The 14,084-nt window shown below is 41.5% G+C and overlaps 2 protein-coding genes across 7 annotated transcripts in view; one reads left to right on the forward strand and one right to left on the reverse strand.

Moving 5' to 3' along the window:
• Window positions 1-8,236, forward strand: part of LOC117962114 (toll-like receptor 2 type-2) — an 11,283-nt gene extending 3,047 nt beyond the window's left edge. Inside the window, 11 exon segments of the mRNA XM_034901211.1 lie at window positions 182-338; window positions 922-1,071; window positions 1,745-1,951; window positions 2,721-2,843; window positions 3,671-3,722; window positions 3,724-3,822; window positions 4,551-4,715; window positions 4,977-5,156; window positions 5,862-6,002; window positions 6,078-6,589; window positions 7,743-8,236. Coding sequence (XP_034757102.1) covers window positions 182-338; window positions 922-1,071; window positions 1,745-1,951; window positions 2,721-2,843; window positions 3,671-3,722; window positions 3,724-3,822; window positions 4,551-4,715; window positions 4,977-5,156; window positions 5,862-6,002; window positions 6,078-6,589; window positions 7,743-8,157 — 2,201 coding nt within the window. The 3' untranslated portion in view covers window positions 8,158-8,236.
• A 1,196-nt stretch (window positions 8,237-9,432) lies between these two features.
• The window catches only part of LOC117962112 (protein FAM111A-like), a 7,497-nt gene continuing 2,845 nt past the window's right edge, over window positions 9,433-14,084 (reverse strand). For 2 of the 6 annotated variants that reach the window (XM_034901207.1, XM_034901208.1), the window contains 4 exons: window positions 13,335-13,453; window positions 12,090-12,239; window positions 11,688-11,729; window positions 9,435-11,591 (listed from right to left, as the gene is read on the reverse strand). In XM_034901207.1, the coding sequence (XP_034757098.1) occupies window positions 9,771-11,591; window positions 11,688-11,729; window positions 12,090-12,239; window positions 13,335-13,453 (2,132 nt within the window). In that variant the 3' untranslated portion in view covers window positions 9,435-9,770. Of the gene's footprint in view, window positions 11,592-11,687; window positions 11,730-12,089; window positions 12,240-13,334; window positions 13,497-14,084 lie in introns of all 6 variants that reach the window. The other 4 variants (XM_034901205.1, XM_034901206.1, XM_034901209.1 and 1 more) reach the window with 4 other exon arrangements.

Genomic DNA, 14,084 nt, shown 5'->3' on the forward strand with positions numbered 1-14,084 from the left:
ATATATATATATATATATATATATATATATATATAAATAGATAAAACAATATTGACAATATAGCAGTAAGCAGTAATAATCGATGGTCCCAGGATTGACCCCTGTGGAACCCCTGATTGTTAGACTTGTTGTTAGAAGAGTAGTTGATTTGTTTTAACATGTAGATATTATCGTCCTCCAGGTAACGGAGTAGCTACGATCCATCCGTCAGCGTTTGACTCTCTGTGGAGTCTGGAGGAGCTCGATCTGTCCGACAACCAGCTGACCGCTCTCAACGACAAATGGTTCAGAAGGCTAGAAGCTCTGCAGAAGCTCAACCTGCTCAACAACCCATATAGGTAAAGCACCAAGGTTACAGGTCAAATTTGACCAATCTTTCAAAATATCTACATCAGAAATAAGGCTTTCTAAATGACCAATAAACACAATGTGGATGATTGATTCCACACATTGTGCTTTGCAAGTACAACAAAAGATAGGATCTCTACTTTGATTGACTTTTGGGAAGGAAAAAGAAATTGCATTCAAAAAGAAAATCTTTCAAAACCACACTGAATGTTGACATATATCCTTCTGTAATTATCCTTCATTTAATAAGTGTCTAAATAATTCATAATTTCTGCTTTTTTAACTTAAGAAATAGGTAAACTTTCCTATAAATGAGGTTTATTGACCAGGAATTCCAAAAATGTAGTACATGTAAAACTGGTAATAAGTTGGCGTTAGTGGTCTATACATGGTAGTGAAAAGAAGCGTTAAACCTAAAAAAAAGAGCCAAAAACAGACAAAAGTGTTGATAAAAGAGACAAAAACATCAGAAAAGGTGTTGATTTTCAGGATGACGTTGGAAAGACAACGCAAGGGTTAAAAAACCTTTACATAGGATGTCCCCCATACTTTTGTGTGTCTTGCGTCCTCCAGCTGCCTCGGTTCTCGTCCAGTGTTTCGGAGGCTGGTGAGGCTGCGGAGGCTGTCGTTGGGAGGTCCTGCTCTGGAGGAGCTGAAGAGAGGAGACCTATCTGGAGTCACTGAGTTAGACGAGCTCACTGTGCACGGCAACAACCTGACAAGGTGAGGGACCAGCAGTGTTTTTTGTGTGTTTGTGTTGTTAGACAAGAGCTACTCTGTATCAACGGTAGAACATTCAATTTTATTTATAGTAACAATTCATAAGAAGAGTTATCTCAAGAACCTTTAAAGATAGAGTAGGTCTAGACCACACTCCAGAATTTACAAGGACCCAACAGTTCTAGTAGTCTCCTCCAGAGCAAGCGACAGTGGCGAGGAAAAACTTCCTTTTAGGAAGAAACCTGGGACAGACCCAGACCCAGGATCTTGGTAGACGGTGTCTGACGGGCCGGTTATTCCCAGGCTGATAATAATAATAATGATGTGTACTTTATTAATCCCGCAAAGGGAAATTACAATGTTTTCACTCCGTTGTTGTTACACACATTACACACAGACCTGAACTACACACACATGCTCAGGTCCTATACATGCACTATTGGAACATCGTTGCTCACAATGCACTTACACATACAAAACAACCAAACAGTACATACACACTAATATATACATACTCTAAACAGAAACAATCCCTTATTTGGGGTGATTGGGCATATTTATCGTTAAAGATGTTTGAAAGAAAAAGGAAAACACAAAAGACTGATCTAGACTTACTTTTCCCATCTGTCACTATACCTCTCCTGTGACTCTCTCCTGTCACTTTGTCTCTCTGCAGCTACGAGTCCGGTGCTCTGGGGGAGGTTTGGCCGTTAGGTCGTGTCACTCTGAGCCTCCATGGTCCGTTTCTAACAAACACAGCCTTAGCCTCGGCTTTGCTTGCGGATGTTACGTACCCTGAGACGCCTCTTGTTCTGGAAGACCTCCATCTGATTGGGAATGAGTCTGTTCAGCCCTTCAGAGAGTCAGCCAGAAGGAGAGTCAGGTCTGTCAACAGGAACAAAAGATGTAATTTTAACTGTGGACTGTGGAAGAAAGTACGAAGTAAAAAATAAGAAATTACAATTAAAGAGAAATTAGATACTAAGAATACAGCCTGGTCTCACAGAGTTCGGTGAGGTCAGGTTGATGGATAAGTACCTCATACGATGGATAACATTCAAAGTATTCCTTTAAGTTCAGATGTCAAACTTCCTCCTGTCATTTGAAACTAGCCAAACATGGAATTGAGAATGGGAGATATTGTTAAATGCAATTTTTTAATATTGGCAGCTTTTTTTGTAGGGATGGGAATCACCAGACGCCTCTCGATGCGATATCATCACGATACTTATGTTGCGATTTAATATAATGGCGATTTTAAACATATTGCAATATTCTGCGATATATTGCAAATTATAACCTTTTTTTCAACTTCAAATGTTTCCCAATGTGTCCCCAGAAGGAAACTTTGTCAACCTCTGTTTTATCTGAAAAGATACATTTATTCATCTCGCTTCAATTTTACTGCGGCAAAATGGGACAAACCAAAATGACCATCACATATATAATATATAAAATATAACAATAGATCGATACTAGGCGTCTGTGTATTGATACAGCATTGCGACAGAAAATATTGCAATACTATGCTGTATCGATCCCCCCCCCCTACTTTTTTGTAATTATGTAAAAATATAAAATGCCACATGGCATGTACTGTACACCATTGGCAGAGAAACCAACCACTTGCTTGTCGGTGATGTTACCTTCAGGAAAATGGCCTTCAACAACCTTTTGGTGTCCGATGAGGCCATCGTTAACTTCCTCGTGGTGTTTGATGGCGTGCCACTCACATCCCTCTTCATGGACGGCGTCACGCTGACAGGCGAGGGCAGGTAGGAGACCAGCACATCAACATGGTCCATCAAATCCATTTTGTCACATGTGCCTATTGCCAATATCGGGATGACCTAAACATTGAAAATCAACACTTTTGTTGATGCTTTTTATCGATGTTTTTAACTTTTTCTTAAATTTTTGTCCCTTTTGTAAACACATTTGGTGCTTTTTTTCAATGTTTGTCACTTTTTTTGATGTTTTCAACACTACGTAAAACTAACTTATTGACTTTGGTTTTACAGTTATTTTAGGAATGTATGGTTGATACACCCCTGTTTGAGTTAAAGAAAAGCAGAAATTAGGAATTATTGAGACTAAAATTAAAGGAATGGATGTTGATGATAATCACAGACTGGAATATGTCAACTTTTACTCAATACTATTTCAAGAACACTTCAATTTGTTTTCAAATGCTATAAAATTGAATAAGACACCCCAAAATTGATGAAAGTAGAGATTTGTACTATTTGTATCAATCATGTTATTTTGGGCAATTAAAAAGAACCTGATATAGGAAAACGGGTCATTTCATTTGAAAAGTTACATCGGTATTTCTCAGTAATTATGCCAGATGAGTTCAGGGAGTAGGGGAAGATTAGCAGCATGTGTAGTCGACCAATCAGCAGCCAGATACCAACCAAGAACGTGAATCAGCTGTCAATGTACGTACCTGACAATAATCCAAATTCCCAATTTTTGTTAGTTTGAGGAATTCCTTCTCCTAATAAGAGCTACTTTATATAGTTCTGCAATAATAAAAACTGTTGCTTGGATTAAGGATTGCATGAATAGTAAAATGTTTTTGTTTGTCGGTTGGTGTTAGGTGGGAAGGAGCCAAACAGACCGATCTAAAATGCATCGACGAATTCTTCGTACGAAAACGTCGTGGTGCTGAATATCTTTAAATTTGCCTCCCTGCTGCAGCTGGGGTTTATGCTGAAATACCCCAGGAAGGTGTCTGTTATAAACTCTCGGGTAAGGAAGGTGGTCATCGATCATAGACCTTAGTGGTCCCCTAATACTGTATCTGAAGTCTCTTTATATAGACCTTAGTGGTCCCCTAATGCTGTATCTGAAGTCTCTTTATATAGACCTTAGTGGTCCCTAATACTGTATCTGAAGTCTCTTTATATAGACCTTAGTGGTCCCTAATACTGTATCTGAAGTCTCTTTATATTGACCTTAGTGGTCCCCTAATGCTGTATCTCAGGTTTATTTCCCAAAATTCAGCCTTGGTGCAGAATTCCAGCCACTAGAATCAGTCCCACAATGAGCTTTCCTTAGTAAGAGCCATTTCTGAGTCTGTAGCTTTTTGAGGAGATGCTTTGGTCGTTTGAAAGCCATGGTGTCTCTCTCTCATGGGTGGCCAAATTCTCTGGGCGGGAAAAGCAGAGAAAGGGGAATTAACCTTGCCCCTTATGACCTCACATGGAGCAAGATTCTAGATTGGCCAATTTCAGCTTTCATTTTCTCAAAGGAAGAGGATGATGCCCAGGGCTCGGTTTACACCTATCACCATTTCTAGCCACTGGGGGGCCATAGACAGGCTGGGGGGGGGAACTCATATTAATGTTAAAAAACCTCAAAAAGTGTCATTTTCATGCCATTGGACCTTTTAAAAAAAAAACAATACAACAACAAGAAATAACGTCTGAACAGTCACAATAAAATGTGTAATTTTAAAGTCAAACTTCTACCCTCAGGTGTATGTGATGCCCTGTAACACATCTCACCTGCTATCGAGCCTGCAGTACCTGGACCTGTCAGACAACCTGCTGACTGACCTGACTCTGGCGGAGACCATGTGCAACGGGGACGGCACGATGAAGGACCTCCGCGTTTTAAACGTCAGCGGGAACGCTCTGAAGGTGCATTCAGGAAACTTTAAAGGAAAAACGTCTTCTTGCGTATTTTGCATTAATTGGAATTCGTTAATTCAGTTTCTTTTAACTCTAATCTATTATAATCTAAACATAATTGTACATAGTATTACTCCTGTTGACAAGTAAACTGAACATCACGTTAAATCACTGTATAAGTACTGTATATAGAAGTATAAATCCAAGAATGCTTGAAGAAGAAATTACCCGTCGCATGGAGACTTAAGTATGTGTTTCTCCGCTGTTCAGTCGTTGTTGACGGTGAGCCGGCAGGTAACGAAGCTCTCCAAACTGACCCACCTGGACATCAGCAGGACCGGATACAGTTCCATGCCCGAGGCTTGCTCCTGGCCCTCCACCCTGCGGTACCTCAACATCTCCAGGGCTAAACTCACAACCATCACCCCCTGTCTGCCCCAAACTCTGGAGGTACTGAGGGACAGACCAGTCATGGGTCAAATTTGACCCCTTTACAAAAACTTTCTATATCACAACTAGTAAAAAAGTGACAAATGTTGAAAAAAAAAATGACAAAAACATTATTATATTAAATGCTGAAAAAGTGACCAAAAAAATTATCAAAACATTGATAACAGACAAAAAAAAATGTTAAAAAAGTGACACAGAATTGGAATAAAATTGACGAAATGTTGACATCTCAACCCAGAAAAAACACAAAGGTCGACAGGAAGACAACACAATGGGTTGAAGAAGTAAACCACCAAATAAATCTCATCTTTTTTTTTTTTTTGCAATTGTCACTGATTCTTGCAACTTCATTGCAACAAAATTACAAAAGACACTACAACTTTTATCGCAATTTTTTTACATAAGCTGCCACAAATTCAGGCATTTTGGGCCAATCTCAAAAAAAGGGCCGCAAAATCCTGGAGGGGCTGAAAATAGTTGCACCCTGTGTGCCCTCTCCGTGGCTCAAAGTCACCTTTTCCTGAAGAAATTAGACTGTGAAGGCCTCTGAACTCCACCTGACCAGTTGGCAGTTGCTGTAATTTTGTAGGATATTATGGGAATTGTTTTGCACTACTTTTCATACAACATCATACAAACCTGTTGATTACAATGTGTTGCACCTTCACAACAAAAAAAACAATTTTACCCTTGCATCATCTACAGGTGTTGGATCTGAGCAACAATGATCTCAAAGCCATCCTTCTGATCATGCCTGTCCTGAGAGAGCTTCACCTCTCTGGAAACAAGTTACTGAAGCTGCCCCCAGGATGGCTATTCCCCAATCTTCAAACACTGACAATACAGGTAAGGACCAATCACATTTCTTTTTCTTCCAATCCTTTGTATTGCCCAGTGTGACCATCCCTTGGATCCCCACAGGCAAACACCTTGAACAGGTTCAACCGTGCAGACCTCCAGTCATACAGACGACTCCAGGACCTCCGGGCGGGTCAGAACAAATTTGCATGCTCCTGTGACTTTGTCTATTTCCTCCAATCAGGCATTAAAGGAGGCAAAGACGTGAATTTGGCAGATGGAGAGGAGAGCTACGTCTGTGACTCACCTCTCTACCTGCAGGGGGAACCGGTGGGTCAAGTCCAACTCTCCATAGTCGTGTGCCAGCGGGTTTTGTTTGTGTCAGTTAGCTGTGGGGTGGCGCTTTTTGTAGGGATTCTGCTGTGCGTCCTGCTGTGGCGCATCCATGCATTCTGGTACGTCAAAATGACGTGGGCCTGGCTAAGAGCCAAGCGGAGCTCCATGCGACGGGGGCGGCGGCGTAGACATAGAACGGGCTCGGAGGAGCTGCTGTCCTATGACGCCTTTGTGTCCTACAGTGAGAGAGACGCTAGCTGGGTGGAAAACTTCTTGGTGCCCGAGCTGGAGGAGCCGAGGTAAAGTCAAACTATTTCTTTTTGTACTTTCTGACATTATCGGAACCTACATTTTACAGTGTTTGTATCAGTTTGTTAGTTAGCCGGGTCACTCAAAAGACCAAAACTACTTACCAGATTTCAGTGAACTTTTGTTAACAATTAGGTCACATGTCAAGGAACAAGAGATGTGGGCCACCATCTGGATTTTATCAAGTTCCTTAAAGGTCCCATGTCATGAAAATTCCACTTTTTGAGTATATGCATTCCCCCAGCCTGACTTTGGGCCCCCAGTGGCTAGAAATGGTGATAGGTGTAAACCGAGCCCTGGGTATCTTGCTCAGCCTTTGAGGAAATTAAAGCTCAGATGGGCAAATCTGGAATCTTGAACCATACAAGGTCATAAGGGGCAAGATTACCTCCCCTTTCTCTGCTTTGCCCACTCAGAGAATTTGGCCCCCCCATGAGAGAGAGACATCATGGCTTTCAAATGAGCATAGTGGCAGTTGGTCAATGCCACATCCCCAGCCTCCACCCACCTACAGTATTAGGGGACCACTAAGGTCTATATAAAAGAGACTTCAGATACAGTATTAGGGGACCACTAAGGTCTATATAAAAGAGACTCCAGATACAGTATTAGGGGACCACTAAGGTCTATATAAATGACACTTCAGTTACAGTATTAGATATGGTTTAGTGGTATGGTATTCGATATTATAAATAAAATTGAATTGAACATAGCCCACAAAACTTTTTTTAACCATTCCACCATCCCATCTTTACCAAACATGGCGGAAACCTGGGGGGGAAACACATTTTACCTTTATTTAACCAGGTGGGTTATTGAGAACAGATTCTCATTTAAAACAGCGACAGGTTCACCTTTAGTACAGGACAAGAAAACAGAATACAATAGGCTATAAAAATACAGATTACGTAGGCATTTCAAAACTGGTGCATAGTGAGGTGTAAGTAGGTCGATGGATATAACACTGCTGAGGTGTAGTAAAGAGTCAGAATACAGATAAAACGTGTTCTAGTTAGTGCCGTGGACCAGTTAAAACACAGTATATATAAATATATATGATTCTAAGTCTATATGATTCCTGAGAAGTAGTGAAGTCAATATACAGTTAGTTCATAACCTGCTCTCGGGTTTTTACTCCTACAGGGAGAACGATGAAGACTCTGTGGATCAGAAAACGGTCCGGCCTCTGACCCTGTGTCTCCACAAGCGGGACTTCCTTCCTGGACATTGGATTGTGGACAACATCATGAGTGCCATGGAGCGCAGCCGACGGACCGTCTTCGTCCTCTCAGAGAATTTTGTCCAGTCCGACTGGTGCCGCTATGAGCTGGACTTCTCCCACTTCCAGCTTTTCGACGGGAATGCCGGCGGAGACGAGGCCATCTTGATCCTTCTGGAGCCGCTGTCCAAGGACGACATCCCCAGACGCTTCTGCAAACTGCGCAAACTCATGAGCTCCACCACTTACCTGGAGTGGCCTCGGGATGAGGAGAGGACTGGGGAGTTCTGGAGGAGTCTACGCAACGCTTTGAGAGGAGAAGACCAGGACGATGACTGAGAGAGTTGGGATGTGTTACAAAGTATGTTAGAAGAGAAGAAAGAACAACATGTGGACAAGGGGGAGGAGTTTGTCAAAGTAAAAAAAAGAGATGAGAAGACAAACTGGAAGCTGATGAATTGAAGAGACAAAGCCTGATGGAGGAGATAAGGACAAGACTGAGACAGAGGAGTAAACAATGGACAGTAGATAATAAATGTCACAGATGAGCTAGAAATTTTGACTTTACTACTCTTCCTGTTTAAAGTACCAAGGGTCTCATTTATAAAAACAGTTTATAACTGAGACCCTTGGATATTTTTGCCAGTCAGTGGGCCAAAAAGGCCTCAGTGGAATCTGGGATTGGAGGTCTGACAATTTGTGTAGTTTCTGAAATTTACAATCTTAGTCACGTCATGCAGTGTTGCTTTTGAAATGACTGTTTCCTTAAATGTATTTTGTTTTACTATATACAGTATATATGGTTGAAATGACAATAAAACCCACTTGACTTGAAGATGTGCTGTGACGTCGTTTGCTGGTAGTGTGGTAAAGCGGCCACTTGAAGGCGCTGTGGATTTGTCATTCATTCAACCTGAGGTCAGTTCAGCCAGACAACAGTGGATGAGTAACATATGCTGGATACAGAAACGTCTGTAGCAATTACAGGAAGTCAGGAAAAGTTAACAGCAGTGAAATATCTTCTATCAAGTGTCTGTAATTCACAAGTCTCAAAACCAAAATTAGTTCTTAAGCGAGGGGACACTCAAACACAAGAGGTTCAGCATAAGCTCAGGCGGTGGGAACGACCGAGGTGATGACAATTTAAGTTAAATTCTACCTGTAAAATTTGGTTTGTAACTTATTTTGTTCCTTAAGATGGAAATGCCATCATGGATACAAGGGGACATATACACTGTGGATGTGGGCAGACCTGGTAAACATACCCAGTCACAAATTGGTCTGAAAGAAGAAACTCACAGCGTCTTAAAAGGTGTTTCATGCTTCTTTGGGGTCAGCGTGGTCTAGGCTCTTTTTTTTAGCTGACTGTTTTAGAGGGTTACAGCAACTGTGTTGTGTATGCAATCAGTATTTGCAAAAGTTCTATTATGAATCCGTGTGATGGATGAAGTCAAGCATGTGTCTTTAGGTTCAGTGTCTTCTCTGGAAGATTAGCAGGATGCGCTCGATCGGCCGATATAAACAGTGTTGCATAACAATAATTAGAAATCAATGACAGGAAACTGATTTTGAAGAAAACAAACAAGTGACTTTTAATATTATAAACACAGATAATATGAGTAATAAGGTCTAAAATATCAACATAAAAAAACTAAACAATTCCAAGAAAAGTCACTTAACTATGACATTTAGGCTTTAACAGCCGAGTCAGTGTTTCTGATTACATTACAACAAACATCAATGGTAATTCTAGAATATAGTATTAAAATAAGTGATGGTTATAGGAAGGTTACAGGTTGAGTATTAAGCTGTTCACAGCCCCAAAAATACACTTGGTACACAAAAATAGCACGGCAGTATTGCAATTTGTAGTTAATCATTCGGTCAACATAAAGATTTCATGAACTTTAAAATAACCTATGCAGCCAGATGTGTTTTGAAGGTCTTAATACTTAATCAGTTTCCATTGCCTCAATGTAGTCCAGGAGCTCCTCAGGGTCTGCTGGCTCATCCTCGAGTCTCTGTCTGCTTTCCTTCAGCTCAACCACAGACCCAAAGACCTTTTTTAGGTCTGAGTTTCCCTTCACCTCTTTCTCAACTCTCTCCAACAGCTTATCCTTCCCATGTTCTTTTAGCGTACTCACATAGTGTTCAAATATAGTGAGCAGAGATTGGGCAAACTCTATCACACTCTCTTGTTTGTAAAGAAATCCTGCGGTGTGCAAACCAATGACTTGACCACGAGCGTCAAACACCGGGGAGCCAGAAGAGCCGTGATACATGAAAGTCTTGTAGGTCCCTACTTTGTCTGCTATTTTTCCACCCATCATTATGTTTTCAATGCCTTGTTCTTGGATAATTTGATTGATTGACCAGACAACAAAAGGATCTTTGTATGGATGTAAGTGATCATTGACAGCCTGCTCCCTCTTCTCTTTCTCAATGATAAATGTAAGATCCATCTTTTTCACTCCTCCTGCTGGGTGACCAATAATACAGGCTTCACCATTCTGTGGCATTGGACCAAAACTCTTCAGGAGTCCTGGTGGCACCTTCTTTTTTTTATGTATCCTTGTTTTGAGGTTGTAGTTGTCTCCCTCAGGCATTATCTCAAGTACGGCATAATCCAGATCACACACACTGTACCAGATGTCACGGTTAGCCAGCTTGAAGTAGTACTCTTTTGACTCAGGATCTTCAAAGAAAAAAGACATTTCTATACCCTCCTTCAACTTTTGTCCTTCGACACAACTACTGAAATAGTGTACGTTGGTCAAGATGAAGTTGTCAAACAGCACAAAGCCTGTTCCCTGAGAAACATCCTTAACCACCACTTTGCAAACTGACTCGCCCCGTTTCAGCAGCTTTGTGACTCTGTGAACTTCACTGAAAGACTGTTGGATGTTCCCAAAGTTTTCCTTCCTCAGGTTGACTGCTTTCTGAAAAGAATCCCCAGGGAATCTACTCTTCATAAATGCTTTGAGCTCTGGAAACTGGCGACGCAGCGTTTCATAAATCTCCTCAATGTTGACATTGTTGCCACTCTTTTCCATCGCTGCTCTGACACTGATTCCTCTCTTTTCCATTGCTGCTTGTATTTTTCTCTGCTGTGCTTCATCTACAGCCGGCCTTGTGTCAGACCTCTGTGCCGAATTACTTGATAAACCCGAGCTATCATTTGCTCTCCTGTTCCGTGGAAGACACAGCTTGAATTTTTTTTTATCCAGGTTGTCGACCTTCTGTATTTGTTCGGTGATGCAATTCGAATCGTCATTGTCAGTCAGAGTGAAGTCACCGAGTTTATCAACGAAGCGACCGTCTCTTTCCAGAGCCTCTTTGACAGTGATGCCCTTCTCCCCATAGACACACAGATACTTAAACTCTTTGACAGCATTGTTTCTAAAACGCTTCTTTTGTTTGGTGTACATCCCTCCGATTGTATCGATGTAGAAGACAGAATACTTGTCCCGTGACTGTATTGGTCTGTAAAGTTGGTCTTGGGCCACTTCAACCTTTTCTGGTCCGAATGATATGACCAGAGACTCACCTTCCCCAATACAAGAACAAGGGAAATGTGTTGCAATGGTATATTTCTTATCCTTTTTACCCAGCTGAATCACAACATTTTCATCTGGACACGTCTTCATCTTCTTCCAGTACTGTTCAGTTGATTGTATCACCCCCAGAACGGTGCGAGGTTCATCGCAGTCAATAGCATATTCATTACATTCAGTACGACTGAACTTCACGGTGAAATGATGCAAATGTCCGACCTGCAGGAAACCAGAGTGAAAACAAAAAGTTGCACATCCTTGTTGATGTCATGAACATGCTGACATTTTGTGCATGCAATGTATTGGTCTTCTCACCGGGAAATCACCACCGTTCTCGTTCTTCACTTTGTTGCGTTTCTGCGAACAAGAAAAGGCTTTAAACCTTATTAATGAAATTAGTGTGTACTCAAACAAATGGCACCTGGAAGCGTCATGTACCATCTCAGGGTTTTTGTATCTTGAGCACATGCACAAGAACACACACACACACACAGGGGAAGATAAGTGACTTAATACATAATCACACAATCTCCCCCTGCGTGCTCGTCCATGCTTCCCAAACTACCAATCATCTTCTAGTGCAACATCTACTGTAGGTAGCCAATTGTTTCATGAGCCCACTCAAACATTTTCTCTTTGAACCACACTAAAAACTTCCAAATGTATTTACAGTATTTGTAAAAAATCTCAGGCTGCCATTAAGACAAAAAGCTTTACCTGAGAGCCTGTAGCTCCACCTAGATTCGACCCTTCACCTCCGCTTGGCTGAGAGAATTTGACTCTGTCACCTGGATTAGGCCATGCAGCTCCACTCTTAGCTCCACCTGGCTGTGTATTTTCTGACAATCGGCTGCTGCCAGTTTTGCCCTGATGAAATAATGAAGGCATTCGCACACAATCAAATCAGTGGTGAGTGTTTATCGGGGCTGGACAGTCTGGTCTGAAGACAAACTGAAGACTAATTGTTTGCAGATGATTCTTTTGGCTCTTATGAAATAGTTTTGGTTTCTCTTTTTGCCGCGCAGCATGAATACATTTACTTTGTCCCTCCCACTCACACTATTAACCATCCAAACCACAGTGAAACATCTAAGCATTTGTTTTGTGACACAGCCATAAGGAATTGATAAGCTGCTAGAATACCAAATGCATCAAATAATAAGAGCCTAATCATTATTATTTTGTCTTTAAACCATATCAAAAACTGAATTTATATTCCAATCAATTCACCTTGAGAGGAGACCTAGCAAACTTGATTCCTTTTAAGGATTCAGGTTATTCTGAGTCACTCACTAAACTGATCCGGGTTGTGTCATTTGAATCACTTGAGTCACTATTGATTTATGGTCGAGCCTGCAATGTTTCGGACTGTCTGCTCAACCTAATTGCATTTTAACTACATTTATACACCAAACCTACAGTATGCCTAGCTAGTCTACGTGCAGAACATTTTATGATATTTCAGAAGTGAAAGAATGGCTTTTGTTGTTGATTTGCTCACTTACTCACTCATCTGCTACAGATCCACTCATAGCCAGCTAATTCGGCAATTGACTGACTCACGCGAGAACTCAAGAGTTCTCGAGTGAATCCCATGGCAATGTTTCCAGATCTGAGTCTGCGGGTTGGGGAAGTTCCTATTACCTGTATCGGACCGTCTTTCTCTGCTCATCATTTTAGCTTGAATTGTAGGAGGACTCAACTAATCCGCAATAATGAGACTCTAAAGACTCGCGACTCATGAGTCAAGTTAAAGACTTGGGTGAAAGATCCGAGTGAATCATGACTCAAAGAGGTTTACCTGAGAGCCTGTAGCTACACTGTAGTGACACAGAAATGGATAGGCAGCTGGAATATCAAATGCATCACATATTAGGAGCCTAGTCATTATTATTTTCTCTTGAACCCAATCAAAAACTTAATTTATATTACAATTAATGCCATTTCACAATAAGAGCTTACCTGAGAGCCTGTAGCTCCACCTAGATTAGACCCTTCAGGTACGCTAGGTTGAGAGCCTTTGGCTCCGTCTCCTGGATCAGACCCTGTAGCTCCGCCTGTAGCTCCACCTGTAGCTCCACCTGGCTGTGTACTCTCCGTCAATCGGCTGCTGCCAGGAATGTCCTGATGAAATAATGATGACATTCACACACAATCAAATCAGTTGGACAATCTGCAGCTAATTCTGCATGGTAAAAACACATATATACAGGATGCGGATGGACCTAATTAAAAAGTTTGTTTCTCTTTTTGGAATCCAGCATGAATACAATTTCTTTGTCTGAAAAACCATGGCCTGCATGCTCATCCACCCTTGCCACTAAAACTACCAACCATCCTCAAGTGTAACATCTAGGTAAGCAAATGTTTTGTGACACAGAAATGGATAGACAGCTGGAATATCAAATGCATCACATATTAGGAGCCTAATCATTATTATTTTCTCTTGAACCCAATCCAAAACTTAATTTATATTACAATCAATGCTGTGAAGAGGCTTGTGAAGCAGTGTTCTGAGGAGGTCAGTGATAGGCTCAGAGACTGCTTTGAAACTACAGACTGGGAAGCACTCTTCACCCCCCATGGCACCGACATTGACAGAATGACCCAATGCATCACAGACTCCATCCATCTTCCATCCATCTTCATCCGCTTATCCAGTATCGGGTCGCGGGGGCAGCAGCTCCAGTAGGGGACCCCAAACTTCCCTTT

This window comes from Etheostoma cragini, chromosome 19, assembly GCF_013103735.1.
Source record: "Etheostoma cragini isolate CJK2018 chromosome 19, CSU_Ecrag_1.0, whole genome shotgun sequence".
Taxonomy (NCBI): domain Eukaryota; kingdom Metazoa; phylum Chordata; class Actinopteri; order Perciformes; family Percidae; genus Etheostoma; species Etheostoma cragini.